This window comes from Chiloscyllium plagiosum, unplaced genomic scaffold (genome assembly GCF_037043375.1).
Source record: "Chiloscyllium plagiosum isolate Xiang-an unplaced genomic scaffold, Cpla_swu_hap1 HiC_scaffold_1, whole genome shotgun sequence".
Taxonomy (NCBI): Eukaryota; Metazoa; Chordata; class Chondrichthyes; order Orectolobiformes; family Hemiscylliidae; genus Chiloscyllium; species Chiloscyllium plagiosum.
The window spans coordinates 68,457,946-68,476,951 of NW_028270139.1; the positions used below are offsets into that span (position 1 = coordinate 68,457,946).

At 37.3% G+C, this 19,006-nt stretch overlaps 1 protein-coding gene across 2 annotated transcripts in view; it reads right to left on the minus strand.

Annotated features, from left to right (window-relative positions):
- atp8a1 (ATPase phospholipid transporting 8A1) overlaps positions 1 to 19,006 on the minus strand; it is a 360,724-nt gene that overhangs the window by 253,281 nt on the left and 88,437 nt on the right. Inside the window, exons 6-7 of one of the 2 annotated variants that reach the window (XM_043691994.2) lie at positions 11,756 to 11,796; positions 4,085 to 4,158 (exon numbers count right to left, since the gene is read on the minus strand). In XM_043691994.2, coding sequence (XP_043547929.1) covers positions 4,085 to 4,158; positions 11,756 to 11,796 — 115 coding nt within the window. Of the gene's footprint in view, positions 1 to 4,084; positions 4,159 to 6,989; positions 7,064 to 11,755; positions 11,797 to 19,006 lie in introns of both variants that reach the window. The other variant, XM_043691984.2, reaches the window with a different exon arrangement.

A 19,006-nucleotide genomic window follows, 5' to 3' on the forward strand; every position in this document is an offset into this window, starting at 1 on the left:
AAGAAAATACTTCATAATGTTTTGCACTTATTCCTTTAAACACATCTTGCTGATTCTACTCCTATGGATACTTAAGGTGGAGGAGGAAAGAACTCATTATTTCATTAAACCAATGAAAACTGCCAATTATATTGAAGGATCAGTTCTTTGATTGTTCAGAAAGATGTGCCTTGGGAACTTGTGCATACGGCAATAAGGGTAATAGCTCATGCATATAATACATGTGCAAGAAAAGATTTTATGTACCTGTTAACCAGAAGGGAGTGGGACAGGGAAAGCAACATCCAAAAGGCAAAATTGTATATATAAAACAATCAGAAAAACATTTCATAAAAGCACATCAGTTAACACAGCAATGAAGCTACACAACAGTTAACAGATACAAGTCAGAAAAATAGAACTGTGCAGCAAGCTTCCTGATTAGTTTGTTACAACACCCTGAAGTGCAATTGCAGTATAGTAGTAGTTATATTTGCCACAGCAACATGCAGCTTGTCACATAATACAGAAACTGAGAAGTTATAGATTCAATAACATGCAAAAGAGAACATTCAGAAAAGTACAGTGGGTCCTCCAGTGGGATTATAAAGCCCACTAGGAAATATATTATTTAACAGGGTATCTCCAAAAACAGCTAAGATTGATTAAATTAACTTTTTTTAGAAAAGCAAATTTGCTTCAGCTTTAAATTACAAGATGTAAACAGCCTTAAAATATTTTTAAGATGTTTTGCTTTAAGGGGTAAGTAGTAGCAGCTGGATTTCTGCAAGAAATCATTTTGACATGATTTATTTCATTTCTAGAATTTTTTTTCATGATTTCACTATCAGTTAATGTATTACCTTCTCAATGCATAATTTCCTGTACATTTAGCAATAATTAAACATAAATAAACATACATACTGCAGGGAAAGAGGTATAACTGGAGAAAAGGCAATTATGATGCGTTTAGGCAAGATTTAGGAGGTAAGGTAGAGAAGGAAACTGCAGGGGATGGATATAGTTGAAATGTTGAGCTCATTCAAGAAACCGAAACTGCTGGTCCTTGGTAAGTATGTACCTGTCAGGCAGGTAAGAAGTTGAGAGGAGGAGGCATGGTTTACTAAAGAAGTTGAAACTCATGTCAAGAGGAAGAAGGAGGCTTATGTAAGGATGAGGTGTGAAGGCTAAGATAGGGGGCTTGAGTGTTATAAGTTAGCCAGAAAAGATCTAAAGAGAGGGCTAAGAGGAGCCGGGGGGGGGGGGGGGGCAACATGAGAAAATGTTGGCAGATAGAATCAAGGAAAACCCTATGGCCCTCTATAGGTATATCAGCAATAGAAGAATGACTAAAGTAAGATTAGGGCCAATCAGAGGTAGCAGTGGAAAGTTGTGTGTGAAATCTAAGAAAATAGGGGAAGCACTTAATGAATACATTTGTCAGTATTCACATTGGAAAAAGGGCAATGCAGGGCAGCACGGTGGCTCAGTGGTTAGCACTGCTGCCTCACAGCACCAGGTTCAATTCCCACCTCGGGCAACCGCCTGTGTGGAGTTTGCACATTCTCCCCGTGTCTGCTTGGGTTTCCTCTGGGTGCTCCGGTTTCCTCCCACAATCCAAAGATGTGCAGGTTAGGTGAGTTGGCCATTCTAAATTGCCCACAGTGTTAGGTGGATTAGTCAGGGACAAATGTAGGGGAATGGGTCTGGTTGGGTTGCTCTTCTGAGGGTCGGTGTGGACTTGTTGGGCCGAAGGGCCGGTTTCCACACTGTAGGGAATCTAATCTAGTGAGAATATGAGAATACAGGCTACAAGATTAGATGAGATTGAAGTTGACAAAGAGGAGGTTTTAGCAATTTTGGAAGATCTGAAAATAGATGACTGGGCCGGATAGGATTTATCCTCGGATTCTCTGGGAAGCCAGGGAGGAGATTGCAGAGCCTTGGGCTTCGATCTTTATGTCATCATTGTCAACAAGAGTCGTGCCAGAAAACTGTAGGATAGCAAATGTTGTTCCCTTGTTTAAGAAGGGGAGTCTGGACAACCCTGGTAATTATAGGCCAGTAAGCCTTACTTCGGTTGTCGAGAAAGTGTTGGAAAAGGTTGTAAGAGATAGGATTTATAATCATCTGGAAAGGAATAATTTGATTAGGGATAGTCAACATGGTTTTGTGAAGGGTAGGTCGTACCTCACTAACTTTATTGAGTTCTTTGAGGTGATGACCAAACAGGTGGATGAAGGGGAAAGCGATTGATGTGGTGAATATGGATTTCAGTAAGGCTTTTGAAAAGCTTCCACACTGTAGGCTATTGCACAAAATATGGAGTTTTTGAACTGAAGGTGATTTAGCGGTTTGGACCAGAAATTGGCTAGCTCAAAGACAGAGGGTGGTGGTTGACGGGAAATGTTCATCCTGGAGCTCAGTTACCAGTGGTGTGCTGCAGGATCTGTTTTGGGGGCATTGCTGTTTGTCATTTTTATAAATGATCTGGATGCGGGTGTAGAAGGATGGGTTAGTAAATTTGCAGTTGACACGAAGGTAGGCAGAGTTGTGGATAATGCCAAAGAATGTTGTGGTTTACAGAATGACAGATAAGATGCAGAGTTGGGCTGAGAAGTGGCAAATGGAGTTTAATGCGGAAAAGTGTGAGGTAGTTCTCTTCAGAAGAAATAACAGGAATGAAGAGTACTGGGCTAATTGTGAAATTCTTGGCATTATAGATGAACAGAGATCTGTGCGTCCAGGCGCATAAATCCCTGAAAGTTGCCACCTGGGCTGTTAAGAAGGCATTAGGTGTGTTGGTGTTTATTGGTAGGAGGATTGAGTTTCAGAACCACAAGGTCATGCTTCAGCTATACAAGACACTGGTAAGGCCGCACCTGGAGTATTGCGTGCAGTTCTGGTTACCGCATTATAGGAAGGTTGTGGAAGCTTTGGAAAGGGTTCAGAGGAGATTTACCAAGATGTTGCCTGGTATGGAAGGGAGGTCTTACAAGGAAAGGCTGAGGGAGGGAACTGAGGCTGTTGGAGAGAAGAAGGTCGAGAGGTGACTTAATCGAGATGTATAAGATAATCAGAAGGTTAGATAGAGTGGACAGTGAGAGCCTTTTTCCTTGGATGGTGAAGGCTAACATAAGGGGACATATCTTTAAATTGAGGGGTGATAGATTTATGACCGATATTAGGGGTAGTTTCTTCACTTAGTAGTAAGGGCGTGGAACGGCTTGCCTGCAAACAGTAGTAGACTCGCCGACGTTAAGGGCATTTAAATGAGTACTGGACATATACATGGGTAATAACGGAACAGTGTAGGTTAGATAGACATCAGATTAATTTCACAGGTTGGCGCAAAATAGAGGGCTGGAGGGCCTGTACTGTGTTGTAATGCTCTATGTTCATAGCTATATACAGCTTTGATGTAACAAAATTAAAGCACTATCAATAAGGGATGATTTCTGAACTTCAATCTTAGACAAAAAGAACTGTAGACATTTTGATATTTATATTTAATAAAATTCAAGTTGGAGAATACATTTATGTTAAATTTTGTTCTGACCGTTGTGTATCAAGGAATAGATTATTGTGACATCTTAGTGCAGTGAAGATTACTTGGGTGTATAATTATCTATTGCAACTGCAATTTACCACACTACAGAATTACAGAACAGAAACAATAAGAAAAGTTCTTAGTCTCAACTGTACTGCCCCAGAGAGGCAAAAGAGATTAGATACTTTCCAGAAGCAGAAACCATTGAAAGCCTGAGGGCTTGCCTTTGTGCACTTTAGAATTTTGTAGACAAAAGCATTGGAGGAAGTCTAAGGACAAACTTTCACCCCATCTCATTAGTGAAAAAGCTACATTGCATTAGAAACAAGGAGCAAAATTTCTTTGCTTTTTTTAAAAATCTATCCCTGGCCCTTTTTACACCACCACCAGACAAGGTCATTTCTGTCAGTAATCAAAATTTATGCAGGAATCTGATACACAATGTGAATTGAAATACATTTGAAATAGAATTACAAATAGCCACTTTGGGCTGCTTTTGAGGACCCACTGCTGCTTTAAATGCTACAGTATTATGTTCCCTAAATCAAATCTGACCTTGACGACAGAATGACGAGGTCAGCTGGGAGATGTTCCCCATTGGTCACCTTCACAATCTCCCCTACTGCCACCTATATTAATCCCAGCAGATAGAGGGTTAGGACGTACACACAAAGACAAAATTAATAGGAAGGGATAAGGTAATGATGGAAAATGTGATGGGAGAAAGTCAAAAAGCAAATTGATTGGTTATACAGAAAATAAAAGAAACAATTAAAATTTCTTTGCTATATAATTTTTCAAAATCCATTTTATTCATGTCAGATGCAACCATAACATCCAAGAATTAATTGGATTGTTTTAAAAGTACCATGTGCAGAAGGATCTGTACACAATGAATTTAATAGGAACATTTTTAAATAACTAAATTTTACAAGAATTAATGTCTCCTTATCAATTCCACCAAATTTGTTTTGTAAAGTATAGAAAATGGACTTAGGACAGTAATTTAAACAAGCGAAAACACTTAAATTATCTACAATTCCAGATAGTCAAGAAAACATATTAATTTGATGGCTTCTGGTGATTTTTGAAGTTTCTGGTTTTTAAGAATTGGCAATATTCGATAGTAGTGGCCAAACAAATTCCACAATCGGACACATGGTACATGAAAAAGTGTTGAAATTAATTTCAAACTTACTGTTTATAAAAATCTATATCTGGATGTCATATTGGTAACAAATATCAACACATTGGCAACAAAATTATGATTTTAAGGCAAAATAGCGGTTGAGAACAAGTGTCGTGCACAACTGAAGCTCTTTTACTGCTAAATAAAAATGCATAATATTTTTATTTTGTATAAATCTTTGAAAGAAAATTAGGACTTTTTAGATTTTATTTATGAAGGAAACATCGGTCTTATGTGACTTGAACAGAAAATGGATTTTGCAAAACAAAATATCTAAAAAGGTTTCAAAGAAAGAGTCTCCAAGAAAATGGTTCTGCAAAAAACTATGGACACGAAGTTGCATTTTGGGAAAACTCAATTTTTGAGTTCCATATTCTTCATTATAAATAGTAGTGCTTTTTCAAAAAAAACTTTCAAAATTCATGCTGAATTTCGTTTAAGCTGACTGTATAAACAGATCCCCTGAAAAAAAAAAGCCAATGGTAATGAGAAGTCTTAAATATAAAACTATTTCAAAATAATATAAATATGACATTTCGTGGCAACACTTTTCAAGCAATTAAAAACTATTTTAAACTGCAAGAGTAATTCTGGCTACTAAATAAATGAAGTAATCTTATGGGAGCGTACATTTTCTAATGGGAGAGGGGACAATAATCAGGGGACATAGATTTAAGTGAAATGGTAGAAGATTAGCAGGCAAGTTGAGAAAGTTTTTCACCTGGAAAGGGGTCTCTGGAACTCATTGCCTGAAAGGACAGTTAAGTCAGAAACTCTCATAACATTTAATTAATATTTAACGTGTACTTGCATTGCCACAGGCTCTATGGTTTTGGCCAAGAGCTGGAAAATAGAATTAGTGTAGTCAGATCTTTGTTGACTGGCACAGACAGAATGGGCCAAATGAACTCTTTCTGTGATGTAAATGTTTATAACCGTGCACTGAGCGAAAATATTACTTGCAAGGATTTGGTGAGCACCTCAGCAAATATTAGAGCAGTTCAGCACCTATTGGCTGGAAATTCTGCACTTTCCAAAAGAATGTTTATGCTCCTTCTGCTTGGGAACTGATAATAAAACTTTACACTTTGCGGGCTTACTTAGTCTGCACCAGATTTTCCTCTCCTTTTCTGAAATCTGCTTCCAATCCTATGGCACAGAAAGAGGCCATTCTGCCATTTTGTGCTTGTCCCAGACCTTTGATTCAATTTGGCCTATTCTCCTTTCTTTGTTAGCACAAAACATCTTCCTTTGCAAATATTTCTCCAATTTCTTTTTGAAAATTATTAACCCCGCTTCAACTTTCTTTTTGAGAAAATATTTAAGAGCATAACTTTTTAAGAACATATTAAGAAATTGTCCCCTTTTATTTTTCAGCAAATGAACTTAAAATCTGTGTTCATGGGCGATCAATACTTTGGCTTTCCTTAACTACTACATTAAAACTATTAATTCTGAAGACTCCCATTAAATCTCTGTTGAGCCTTAATTTTATATTTTCTCATGTCTCAATATAACTAAGTTCCTCATCACTGATATTATGCTCGTAAAATTCTTCTATGCCTTCTCTAAAGCTTTTGTGATGGATTCTCAAGTGATTTGCCTAGAATTGAACAAAATGCTATAGTAAGGCGTAACTAATGAGTTATAAAGGTTTTGCAAAACATCCTTGCAACTTCTAACGGACAATCTATTTCATCCCACAGGCATCCATACTTCAGTTCCCATTATGGATGTGAAAGTGGAATCATACAGCATACGGAATATGCCTGTTCCCTCTGACACCAGGGATAAAATGTGGAGCCCAGGCAAGGCCTGATGAATCATCAGAAGCTAGAGCATTTCTTGGACAATCCTATCAAAAGTCTCTAGGAATACCATGGATGTTCATAACTAACACACAAAACATAGTTTTAATATTAAACACTACTGTGTTGTCATGTTAAATTCAGGATTTGGTAATGCTGAGAAAAATACATGATAGTTTAAACCTATTGAGGACATTGTAATTGTGAAAATAATTTAAAAAGTGGTTATGTATCGTACAGTACAACTTCCACTTTACATAGTTATTTATATGAATTGTACTTTCTGACTCAAAAGTCAGAAACCTGACATTCATTATTAGGAAGAGACATTCTAAACAATAAATGAGAAATGCTTGCTCTCATTCCATTTTGCCTTTGATCCCATTTTCTTGGAGCAGCACCAGGACAGTGCAGGAGGTAGAGTGGGGCCATCCTCTACACAAGCATCAGCAGGCATCTCTACCTTGATGAGAGTAGTACAGTATCAGCAGGTATGAACTCTGTGCAATTTATTTTAACTATATCGCCAACCTCTACCTGCAAGAAAGAAACTATTAAGTGGTTAAAACTAGTATCTTTGAATGGTGTAGTAAACTGAATGCGATTTCATTAAGTTCAACAATATCTCATTATGGTTCTACTAAAGTTTTATTCATAAATTTTAGGGACTAGGATATATTAACAGAGGCGTTCTGAAATATTTTAAAATGCATACCACATGAATCACCTTAAAAACAGTTAAAATGATGGAATTGTCCAGGCTAAAATTTGATTGTGCTTTCTTCTTCATTTAAGTTATACTGTATATACATGAGAAATTGGCCACTTGATCCAACTCATCCATGCTGATGTTTCTGGCCCATAATTGCTTTCTCTTGATCATGAAAGTCTTCTATATATCAATAGTGAATATTCACTATATATTTCACTTAATTATAGGTGACATCAATCCTGTCCACACCAGAAATGCAAACAAAAGAATTATCCAGAAGGAATCAGTAGGTATGCATTCTCTGCCAATCTACTAGTTCATTTTGAGGAGGAAATGCACAGAGGTTGTGCTGTAAGAGGTCACTAACGTGGCAAACAGAGGGGCTGAGGTCTGGGGGTAATCAGAGGTTCAGGAGCTTGGGAATGAAGTGAAAAAAAGGAGAACCCCATAAATATTCTGCAGTAAACACAGTACCAATAACAAACTTGTCATCATGCAATGGACACTAGGTTAACATTAGGCTGAAGAAATGTGCATGAGGGAAAACCAGGTTCATGAGGCACTGGAATTAATACTGGGGCAGAAGGTTATCTTTTCAAGGTATGCTGAACAAAGTTGGGACTAATGCCCTCATGGGAGGATAACTAGTGTTGTGGAAGGAAGGCTTAAACAAATATGACAATATTGGGAAATCAATAGAGGTTTTTTTTTTAAACAAATTGATTTATCTGGTCTGAGTTTCGTAACAAGATCATTTACTGTTCCTCTCTAATCATCCATGAAAGTGGTGATGTTGAGCCTGTTGTTGAACCATTGCAGCCCAAATGGTGGAAGTACTTTCACAATGCTGTTAAGGAGGGACATCCAAGATTTTGACCCAATGAAGGAGGATACCTCCAGCTATGTCATGTGGCAAGCCACAATGCTGATTGGGGCAGCTTTCAAACAGATCTAGCAAGCTAAAAACATTAACCCATGAGGTTCTGTAGGCTATTGCTTGTGTAAGCACAGACCACTTCATTATCTGAAGAAGAGTTGCAAATGGAATTGAACACTGAATAAACAGTGTATTTCTGACCTTAATGAAGTAATAATTGAGCTTATGACACTAACTTCTGTACTGATGTCCTGTTGAAGAGATAGTTGGCTGCCAACAACCAAAACCATTCACTTTTTGCAAGATATGGTGGCAACCAATAGAGATGCTTTTAATCCCCAATTGCCACTGTTTTCAGTTTTATCAGGACTCCTTAATGTTACTTTTTTTCTGCCAAACCTTGCCTTCATGTCAAGAATAGTCACTTTCACCTCACGACTGAGAACAATCACTTCTGTCTTTGCTGGACCAAGGACGTAATGAGATCTGGAGCCAAGTAATCCAAAGTGAACACCAATAAGCATGAATAAGTGACCTTTGATAGCACTGTTGACTATACCTTCAATTATTCTACAAATTATTAAATATAAGCTGATGAGGTAGTGGTTGTCTGAATTGAATTTGAATACTTTTCAGACAACATATATCTTGAAGATTTCCACCCATTCAGGAGATTGTTAGTATATCTGTACTGAAACAGCCTGGCCAGAGAATTAGCTGGTTGTGGAGCACAATACCAATAAGAACAGAGATATTTGTTTTGATAAAAATGTTCTGGTGGGGTTCTTAACTTAAGGTGCTAAATGGTCACCGAAATAGACTTTTACAATCTTAGTTCATCAGTCTGAAATTAATTACATTTGTTGTTAATTATAAAGACAGCTCACAAAAGCAGTGCTTGGGCATAAAAACAATAGATTATTCCTATAAATGAAATCATAGAAAAGCAAACAACTGAGTAAAAGAGGGCTTACTGAATTTAAAAATGTTTTATTTTCTTTAGGTACATGATATTAAACTTTTGAATCAATTTGGCTTTACCGACAACATTTTAAGCCTGTGCCCAGTCACGTCTTTGGTGTAATAAATTTATGTTTGAATAGACTGAAGAAAGTGAGCAGCTAACTAGACTGGGAGTTGAGGGTCAGAGCCAGGCTACATTATCTCAGTAAGTTAATACTATAATTGACTGTGCCATGAAATCCTCTGCAGCAAGGCAGAAAGCATATTTTTTTCCCTCAAAGGTGAAGCAGTAACAATATTACAATGCACATTAAATGTAGCTAATTCAAATCTAAGAATGTGGGATCCCACAAACGTAACTCTCCTGGCCCACCAAATGGACTACCCCCTGGCCAAAAACAGAAATGTGCTTCTTCTTCACATGCAGGTTAAATACTTTTCTCACTGATATATGACTGAAACCATATATACCCATGCTGGAAATGTCGAATCTCCTGCTCCTTGGATGCTGCCTGGCTGGCTATGCTTTTCCAGCATCACACCCTTCAACACCCATCAAATTCCCAAGAATGAAATTTCATGCATTACCATGATCCAAATCATGCCACGGCAATGACGCACACTGTCATTATTCAACTGAAAATGATACGAACTTTGAGTGTTTGCACATGCACAGAATAATGTGGAAATCTAGAGGTTGTCTTCCATAGTATGGCATAGTCTGTTTGAATCATTATCTCCCCTCAAATCACAAATTTACAAGAACTTTCATTCTAATACTGTTTACCTCATTGCAAAGGCCCTGCAGAAAAGTACTTGTACAAGGTATCACTAGGTTTTAATGACATGCTAACTTCATAATTACTGCTAAGCATACTTGCTGGCTCTGAGAAGCTTGTTTTCCTTTACAAAATGTCAAATTTCTCTGATACTTAAATTTCCATTTTTAAAAAACATTTTTGAAAGTTTTTATCTTACCTTTACTTTCGCTTCCACCATGAAAGAGTCATACATTTGTCAACATCCAAATTAAAATTTAAGAGAATTAGATGTGTTTAATTTCCTGGATTTCTGTCAGTGATTTATTTTTTCTACTGAGGTTGGTTGCTTATTCACTTGTGGACATCAGTGTTGCTGCACAAAAGGACATGCTGCCAGACTTAAATGGTTGTCAGGAAAAGAGAAAGTCATGCCATAAAAAGTGCTAGATCTTTGCAAGCAGGTTTCTTTGAGTCAGCGACAAACACACTTTATCGTTGACTGCAAGATACTGGCCATCCATTGTCTGATCTACAATTTTATAATTATACATTTCAATGTGGAAAGGGGTTTGTGATATTTTTGAAAATTAAGTAAAACTAAGCCTACCCCAGAACCTGAAAAACAAATAATTTCTGGAACCATTAAATTCAGAATTATTCTGAGTTATTCTTTTTGATCATAGAAATTCACAGACAGCAAAAAATATTTCAGAACTCTCCCATTGACATATCAATAAAATTTAATTGTGCCTGCAGTCTGGTGCAGTGATATGTGCAGTCTCAGAACAGATTTTAAAACATCGCTGAGCTTAAAAATAGCACCAATATAAAGCTAGAGACTTATGCAGTGGTGCCACATAAGCATGTAATTCTTTCAAAAACACATTGCTCTATAATAAGTAGGCAAATAGACAATTCCTGTTATGATCATATATAGGCATAGTGTAGTAGTTTTGGAAAGGCACTTTTCCATTTATAATTTAAGAGGATCAGAATCCGAGATTTTCCTGCTTTACTGTATAAAATTTTAAATCCAACGGCTCTCATTAAACATTATTTCAGGTATCTTTCTAATTTACTCAGGAGAACTGGAATGAGGACAAATTAGGAAACAAAGTCAATTCTTTTTTGCCCAAAACATATAAACATAGATGAACATATTCTCTGTTGGAAGATCAGGCCAACTTTAAGTCTATGTTCTCAAAAAAACAGTAGATCATGTTCAATATTAAGGGTCTAACTGACTCAGGAAAATTTTAAAACATAAAAACGTTGTCACCTCAATACAAACAAAATGAAGTGGTATTCATTTGTACATGATAAAAGAACCATTACACAACTGCAGTTATGGCCCACCTTCAACCAGCAGAAATTCTTTTCTGCTTTGGTCATCGGCCATGTTCAACTTATTTCTCATTTACCATAATCAAACTAGCTAAGGTAGTTGTAATTTCATCAGCTAAACAGAATTTAACTGATGTCAATTAAACTGCTTTGCAGGTTCTCAAGAAACACCAGGAATAGAAGGGGAGTCAGATATTTTTCAATACTTTTTTTTCCTCGTCTCACTTCACGTATAATTTTCGTTTCATGCTTTTCGGTTAGGCAAACTAGGAGACAGCAGGAATGGATTTTGGATTTTTCTTTATTCTGTTCTCATAAACTGATCAAAGGAACATAACTATAAGCTGGATATATATTTGAACCAAATCATTCAACTGCTGCACTTTGAATATTTTGATAGGTCTCCAGTGAGTATTACTCACATCATCACTCAACAGCTTAGAATGCATTTTGTATACTTGTTAGAGAATTGAACAGCATAATAATCCACTCAGATTGCACAGCAGGTTAATATTCCTATTTATTTTATAGAATTTTTATTTATTTGACTATGATGGAACAATATTTCATACCTTTTCCCAGTGGACAATTTCCCAAGCACGATTTCTCAGCACTACGGATAAAATACGTTATAGAATTAAATATAAGCATTGACTCTTCACCAAAGTTGAAATAAGTCAAAAACAAATGGTATAAAAATTAAGAAGTTACTCTACTTATAAATTTTAACTGTGCTTGATCAATTGGAGTCCAGTTGCAATCAACATTGTGAAATATTGTACCTAGATTATAGTAGAACAGCTAAATATGCAGTAAGCTCACAATATTGTTAAGTATATCATTCTATAATTTTACTTTTAATGCTAAAATACATAATCAAACTTCCCTAAAATTATACAGGTCTATTAAGAATGGAATGCTTTGGGACAAAAAAAGAATTCTACACTGTAATGCCTTTACAGTAAGATCAATGAATTTAGTTCTAAGGGGAGGTATTAAACCTTATAATGAGGCTGCAGTGAGTGCTTTTATTTTGTTTCAGCAGAGATATCGATGCAAAAGCACAGAGGAAATGATTCTTCATATTCGAAAGCATAGCAAAACTAAAAGGACTTCTCAACTGAATTACAAAGAAGACAGCTGAAACAGATAAAACAAAGGATCATTTGATAGAGGTAACAATACATGAGATGCTTCAGTAATTCAGTGCTGCAACCACTGATATTTACAAAATCAGCAGTGATTTGGAAAAAAACACAGTCGTCCACATTTGTAGCTGATATTAAAGTTGGGGGGCAAGACTGCAAATAAATGAAAAACAATCATACAGAATGAAATAAACTGAAGTACTAATCAATGCATATTATTGACAATGTAAACAATTTGTGATAATTTGGCAGAATGCAACTTAAGGAACAGAAAACTGGTGAATACAATTTCAAGCCATCAATGAAGGGTTGAAACAGCAGTTGACTGAGCAAAAGGAGAACAGGTATAAACCTCAGGAACCGATATAGATTGCTACCTAGACCTATTAGTGTAGTTCTGGTTCCCATATAATAAAAATGATAGGGTGTATGAAACACATCTAAATTGAGAGCTGGAATTAGGCACCTCCATTTTGGGAAGTGACTTTTGATGCAGAAAACATTTACAATGATAAAAAACAGGAGAATTAAAAAAAAAACTTGCATCCCATAAAGCATCTTTAATCTCCAGAGACATTCCAGGGTAATTCACATTCATGGAAGTGTTTTTGAAATGCAATCATGATGACAGCACACATTTAAGTGCAGCAACCATTTAAAGATAATTAAATCACACAAACAAATTAGATCAACAAGTTGATCATTTCTAAAAAAAATTGTGATATCGGTTGAGGGACAGACATGAGAAAAAAATCCCCCTGCTTTTCTTCAAGTCATGCTGTGGCTTTTTAAAAAATGTCCATTCAGGAGCTTGCAGGGCCGCCTACCAATTGAAACACAGAACCTCTGACACTGCAGCATTTGCTCAGCACCAATAAGTAATAAACAGTAATGTATAACATACAATTTGTGACTGTGCTGTTGCAAACCTAGAAAAAAAAAAGAGGGTGGAATGTTAGAGAAATGTCAGAGGCTGGTAGAAAATGAGTACTAAGGGAGGCATTGAAATTTGAGAGGAGTTGGATAAAGCATAGAGGCAGATTACTGCCATCATGGGATGTTATTTCCTAGACACTAGGAGCGTCCAGATGGACTTTTACAGCCTTTGCTAGTTCTAAAGTTGGCACGCTTTGAAGGTGACTCTACTTGTCATGTCAGATGTTGGTTCAAATCCAGCCCAGAATGTCTGGATGACTGTATCCTCACTCTGATTATCTGGAATTTAGTAATATAGAACATAACCAAAACTCGAGAGAAATTTTGTTTTAAAAAATAGCTGTGCGACAGCAATAAACTCTGACCATCCAGGTAGAAGTTGGGTTCTGTCCCCATCAGTGAATGTATTTGTTTTCTTAAACATTAAAACAAATGAATACTGGAAAATTGCATTTCTACTTCTATCCAGTTCAATTAACAGGTGTCTATCAACGTTTGAGTGAATCAAGGTTTGAGCAGTCATAAGCCTGCTCCTAAAGGACATGGAATCGCAACATGAACTGCTTCTAATTCAGTTTACTTGTCACAATTATGAAGTACATTTACAGACAAAGAGCAGTTGTTGTTCTTCCAAGGTAAATGCAAAGCCACATTGAATAAAAGTAATAGATTCATTGTGTCATACAACATGGCCAACAGGCCCTTCAGCCCACCATGTGACTCCCGATCAACAAACACTAAACTACACTAAACATGCTTACTTGTACTCAGTCCATACCCTACAATGCCATGGCATTTTAAGTGCTCATCCAGATGCTTCTTAAATGTAGCAAGAGAACCTGCCTTCACCACCCTCTCAGGCAGCGCGTTCCATATCTCTAAAATGCCCAGGATGAAAAATATTTTCCTCAGATTCCCTCTAAACCACTTATTCCTCACATACAACTTATGCCCATGGTTTTAGATATGTCTGTTGTGGGAAAAATTTCTCATAATTTTGTATATCTTTATCAAATTCGCCATCAGCCTCCTCTGCTCCAAGGGAAACAAAACCAGCCTAACCAGTCACTCCCATCCGAGTCAACATTGCGGTGAATCTCCTCTACAACCTGGCCAATGCAATCACACCTTCTGATACTGCCATGACCAGAAGTGCACACAGTATTCCATATGTGATGTAACCAATGCATTTTAAATTTCAACAATACTTCCCTGCTTCTATATTCTACATCACTATCATCAACACCAGCAATTATTTTTGTTTTTTTCAGCAAACGTACTAATGATATCTTCTACATTTGCATCGAAGTCATTAACATACATTAAAGCAGCAACAATCCCACCACTGTTCCTTGTGGTACACTGCTGGTCACAGGCTTCCAGTCAAAAACAAACCCTCCACCATCATTCTTTGCCTTTCCCTCGTGATCCAATTTTGGATCCAGTTTGCCAACTTGTCTTGGATCCCATGAGCTCTTATAATTTGGACCAGCCTTCCATGTGGGACCATATAAACCATATTAACTGCACTAACCTCATCAATATTTCTTGTCAACCTTTCAAAGTATGCACATCCAACAGATGTCCAACAATCCATGCTGACTTTCCCTGATTAATTCCTGTCTTTCCAAGAGTGATTAATCCTGTCACTCAGAATTTTTTCCAATAATTTCACAACCACTGATGTCAGGCTAACTGGTCTGAAATTAGCTGGCTTATCCCTGCTGCCCTTCTTGAACAAAGGAACAATTTTACTCTGTATTTGACAGTTCAATACATGGCCTCATGGTTCTCAAGAAGAATACTGAATACTTGGATCAGAAATACCTTCATTCTGCAGCACTAATTTCCATCATTTGGATGAGCACAAATGTCAAATGCAAGAGGTAACCCATCATATAAAACAAAGATACTTCATTTGAATAGCTGCAACTTTTTAATTAAAAAGATGACTTGTGCTTTTACAATCTTTCAGTAAAGTTCATCTTAACATCAGATCCATTTGCTCTTCTTTCTTACCCCCACCCCCCAACCTTATCCCACTTTCCTTAGGGATCAGAAAAAAAAACATTGACATAAATGACACTTCTTTTCTGATTTTGCACTCTTGCTCCATTCATCAATCCAACACAAGTTACATCTCTAAGATGTGGAGCCGAGAGAACAGGAACTGAATCTGTATTTGTCATTCTTCATGTTATTGAGAATGAGTTGCATTATGTAAAGGAAAGGAAATGCTGAAGAAGTGTACATTTTCTTAAAAAATGTGTAGTGGAGCAGCTCATAATTAGGCCAAAGGGGTTGGGGGAGGTGGGGTAGTGGTGGCGGACGGTATGTCTGAGCAAACCTGAAGGGTTAGGGGGCCAGTGCCGCCGACACAACACACCACCTCAAGCCAACTCCTCTGCTCTTTGCAGCAACGCTTCAAACTACTTCTCCAAAGTTCGCATTCCTTACCACTAGGGACAGTCATATGGTAAATTAACCTCAGCAAAGGATACATTCTTGTCTCTCATCGATGTGAACACTCATTTCCTCACACGATTCTTATTTACTAAGTTCTCCCTTAAAGTTGTGATTGCATTTCTAAACGTCATGACTTTAAATGAAACAACAATAAGTGAAAGATTGTCTCCAGTAGGAATCAATATTAAAGCCATTTTGGTTACTATTTGCTCTGAAAAAGCAATGTACAGGTTGAAATGTTTGTGCAATACCAGCTGAAATACCATTCAAAATAAAATTAAATAACTAAATATAAAATAAACAATTCTTTGTTTTCTTCTAAGTGCTGAGAAACCCAAGTTAAAATTTTCAGTTCAAACAACGAACATTCCTAAATGCCTTCACTGATAATTAACATTACCTTTAAAACAAAATAAATCAAAATATCCCCAAAAAATGTAATATAAAAGTATAGTTATGACAAGTATCTTAAATTTATATACACCTCCATCTAGTGGCAGATGCTGTTTGATGTGGGTAGCAGCTGAAGTCTCAAAGTACTGGCACCAAATAACTTCTGTCACAGGTGGAACCAGGACTTCAGTTCAAATTCAGAATGACAGCCAGGACAGAAAAAGACACCGAAGGCTTTAAAGGTGAAGACAGAGGCAAGTGTGATGTCCTATGGGTAATATTACTGGACTAGCAACCCAGAACTTGTAGGTTAATTTTCTGGGGACATGTGGTTAAGTGTCACCCTGACACATGGTGAAATTTAAATTCAGTAGCGATCCAGAATTAAAGCCAGTCTAATGAAGGACATACAATCATTGTCGATTGTCATGCAAACCCATTTGGTTTGCTGCAGGAAAGGAAATCAGGCTACTTTAACTGGTCCAGTCTTCATACGACTCCAGACCCACTGAGATGTCTGAACAGAAGAATGAAGCTAGACAGACCAGCCAGTATCAACGTAAACACCAGAAACAATGATGCCGAAAACAGCCCTGTTGACCTTGCAAAGATTTCCTTACAAACATCCGGGGACTTGTACAAAGCTGGAGAGCTCTCCCACAGACCAGTCAAGCAACATTGCCATGATGGTATGATTCTATGACTACATGTATGACCCAGATGTCACATCACAATCCCTGGGTACCTCCATCTGAATTGCAGAGAAGACCCACCAAAGGTGACAGCACAGTTCTACATATTTGCAATGGAGCTGCCCTTGGCACCCTAAGTATTGACTCTGGACTGCACAAAGTCCCATGGCATCAGGTCAAAATAGTCAAGGAAACCTTCTGTAGGGTATCAACCATCAACTCCACCCTAACCCCACTCAATTGATGAATCCAGACGTCTCAATGTTTAACAGTTAGAGGATGCATTGATAATAGCAAGAGTGAAAGTGTACTCTTGATAATGGACAGAGTGGCTTGGTAACACCAATACTGATTGAATTGGTTAAGTCCTAAAATACATAACTGTTAGACTGGTGGTGAGGGGACCAACTTGAGGGAAAAACCTTGTCCTCATTAATTTACCTGTCCCAGATGCATCTGTCCATGACAGGATAGGGAACAGTGACCACACCAGTCCTAATGGAGATGATGTCCTGCCTTTACACTGAGGATACCTCCAGCTATGTCATTTGGCAAGCCACAATGCTGATTGGGGCAGCTTTCAAACAGAGCTAGCAAACTAAAAACATTAATCCATGAGGTTCTGTAGGCTATTAATAACAGGTGAATTGAATTCAACTACAATCTCTAATATTCTCTACCATTTCTCTTCCATTACTAGGACAGGAATCAACCCTGATTTGATGAAGGGTGCATGAGATTATGCCAGATAACACCAAGCAGGATCAAGGATGGCTAAAAATCAGATCTCAATCTGACGAAGTTACAACACCTGATTAATTGTGTGCTGAACAGCAGAAGAAGCAAATGACAAACAGAGCCAGGCAATCTCACAACAAAACCAATGGATCAGTTCTAAGCACAGCAGTCCTGCCACAGTCAGTCGTAAAGGTGGTGGACAATTCTATCGTGATGAATTCATTTCCTGACTCCCCGGTGTCTGTCCAATATATCCGAGGCACAAGTTGGCAATTAGAGGAAATAAACTTCATGTGCCTAGATAGTTGCGGTTTAAACAGTTAAGAGGCTTTGACACCGTCCAGGATAAATTATCCTGCACAAGTGACACAATACCAACCACCTTCAACATCCACTCCCTTCATCACTGACACACAGCTATTGTACTCTTTACAAATACACTGGATCAACTCAACAAGACTCCTTTGAAAGCACTTTTTATATTTTTAATTTAAGCAGATGTGTTTGTTGATTTTATGACATTATCAATACACGTCTAGCTCTTTATAAGTTGAGCAATTGTCTTCTAAAACAATGCTAGCATATTACATGAGTTCAATGGTTTTTGACATGCATCGTAGCGACTATTACTTTGTCACATTAATTCAAATTTTATACACAACTGCCTTGAAAAAGTGTCTGAAGCCAATTTCACAGCATTAGTTGCTTATTTTCTTTCGTAATAGCAAAGGATATTGAACTGTATCTTTGGAAAAAAAATACAATTCAATGTTGAGTCAGTTAATCCTAATGGAGATGGCAGTATCAGTGATATAATTGTCTTCAGTAGAGGTTTTGGGAAAGAAAATTAAAAATCTTTGAAGTTTCCATTATTAATAGCTGTCCAGTGATCACAGTTGGAACAATGCATAGAAATTGATCAAATAAAGGAAGAACAAAATAGTTTATCTTCTACCATGTTCACAACTACATGATTTACAATAATATTGGTGTTATTGACTAGTCATTGTAATTAATCTACATAAGTCGACAAAAGATCCAGGCAACATCAGAAAAACCCCAGAATTTTAGGCCCATAAGTTATCACCAATCCTTGGAGTGTTTGACACTCAAATGCGTTTTCCCTAGCTGTAAGGTCTAGGAGTAGGTGGAACAGAGAGTCCAACTGAGTTGAGAAAAGTTCTTCCCTTAAACGGCTTGGGAATTTACCAACCCATTCTACAATGCTTAATCAATGAGTGCATGCAAGATCGATTGATGTTTTGGTCACACAAGGCATCTCAGTATGTGAAGAGACTGCAAGAAAATGGAATCGATCTCAACGATCAGCCAAAATTCTAAAAATTGCTTAAGGGGATGTATGCCCCACTCCTGCTTCTACTTTTTAAGTAATCTTTGGTGCATAACACCTACCAAGTCATGTTTCAAATTATTTAATTGTTTTCAGAAA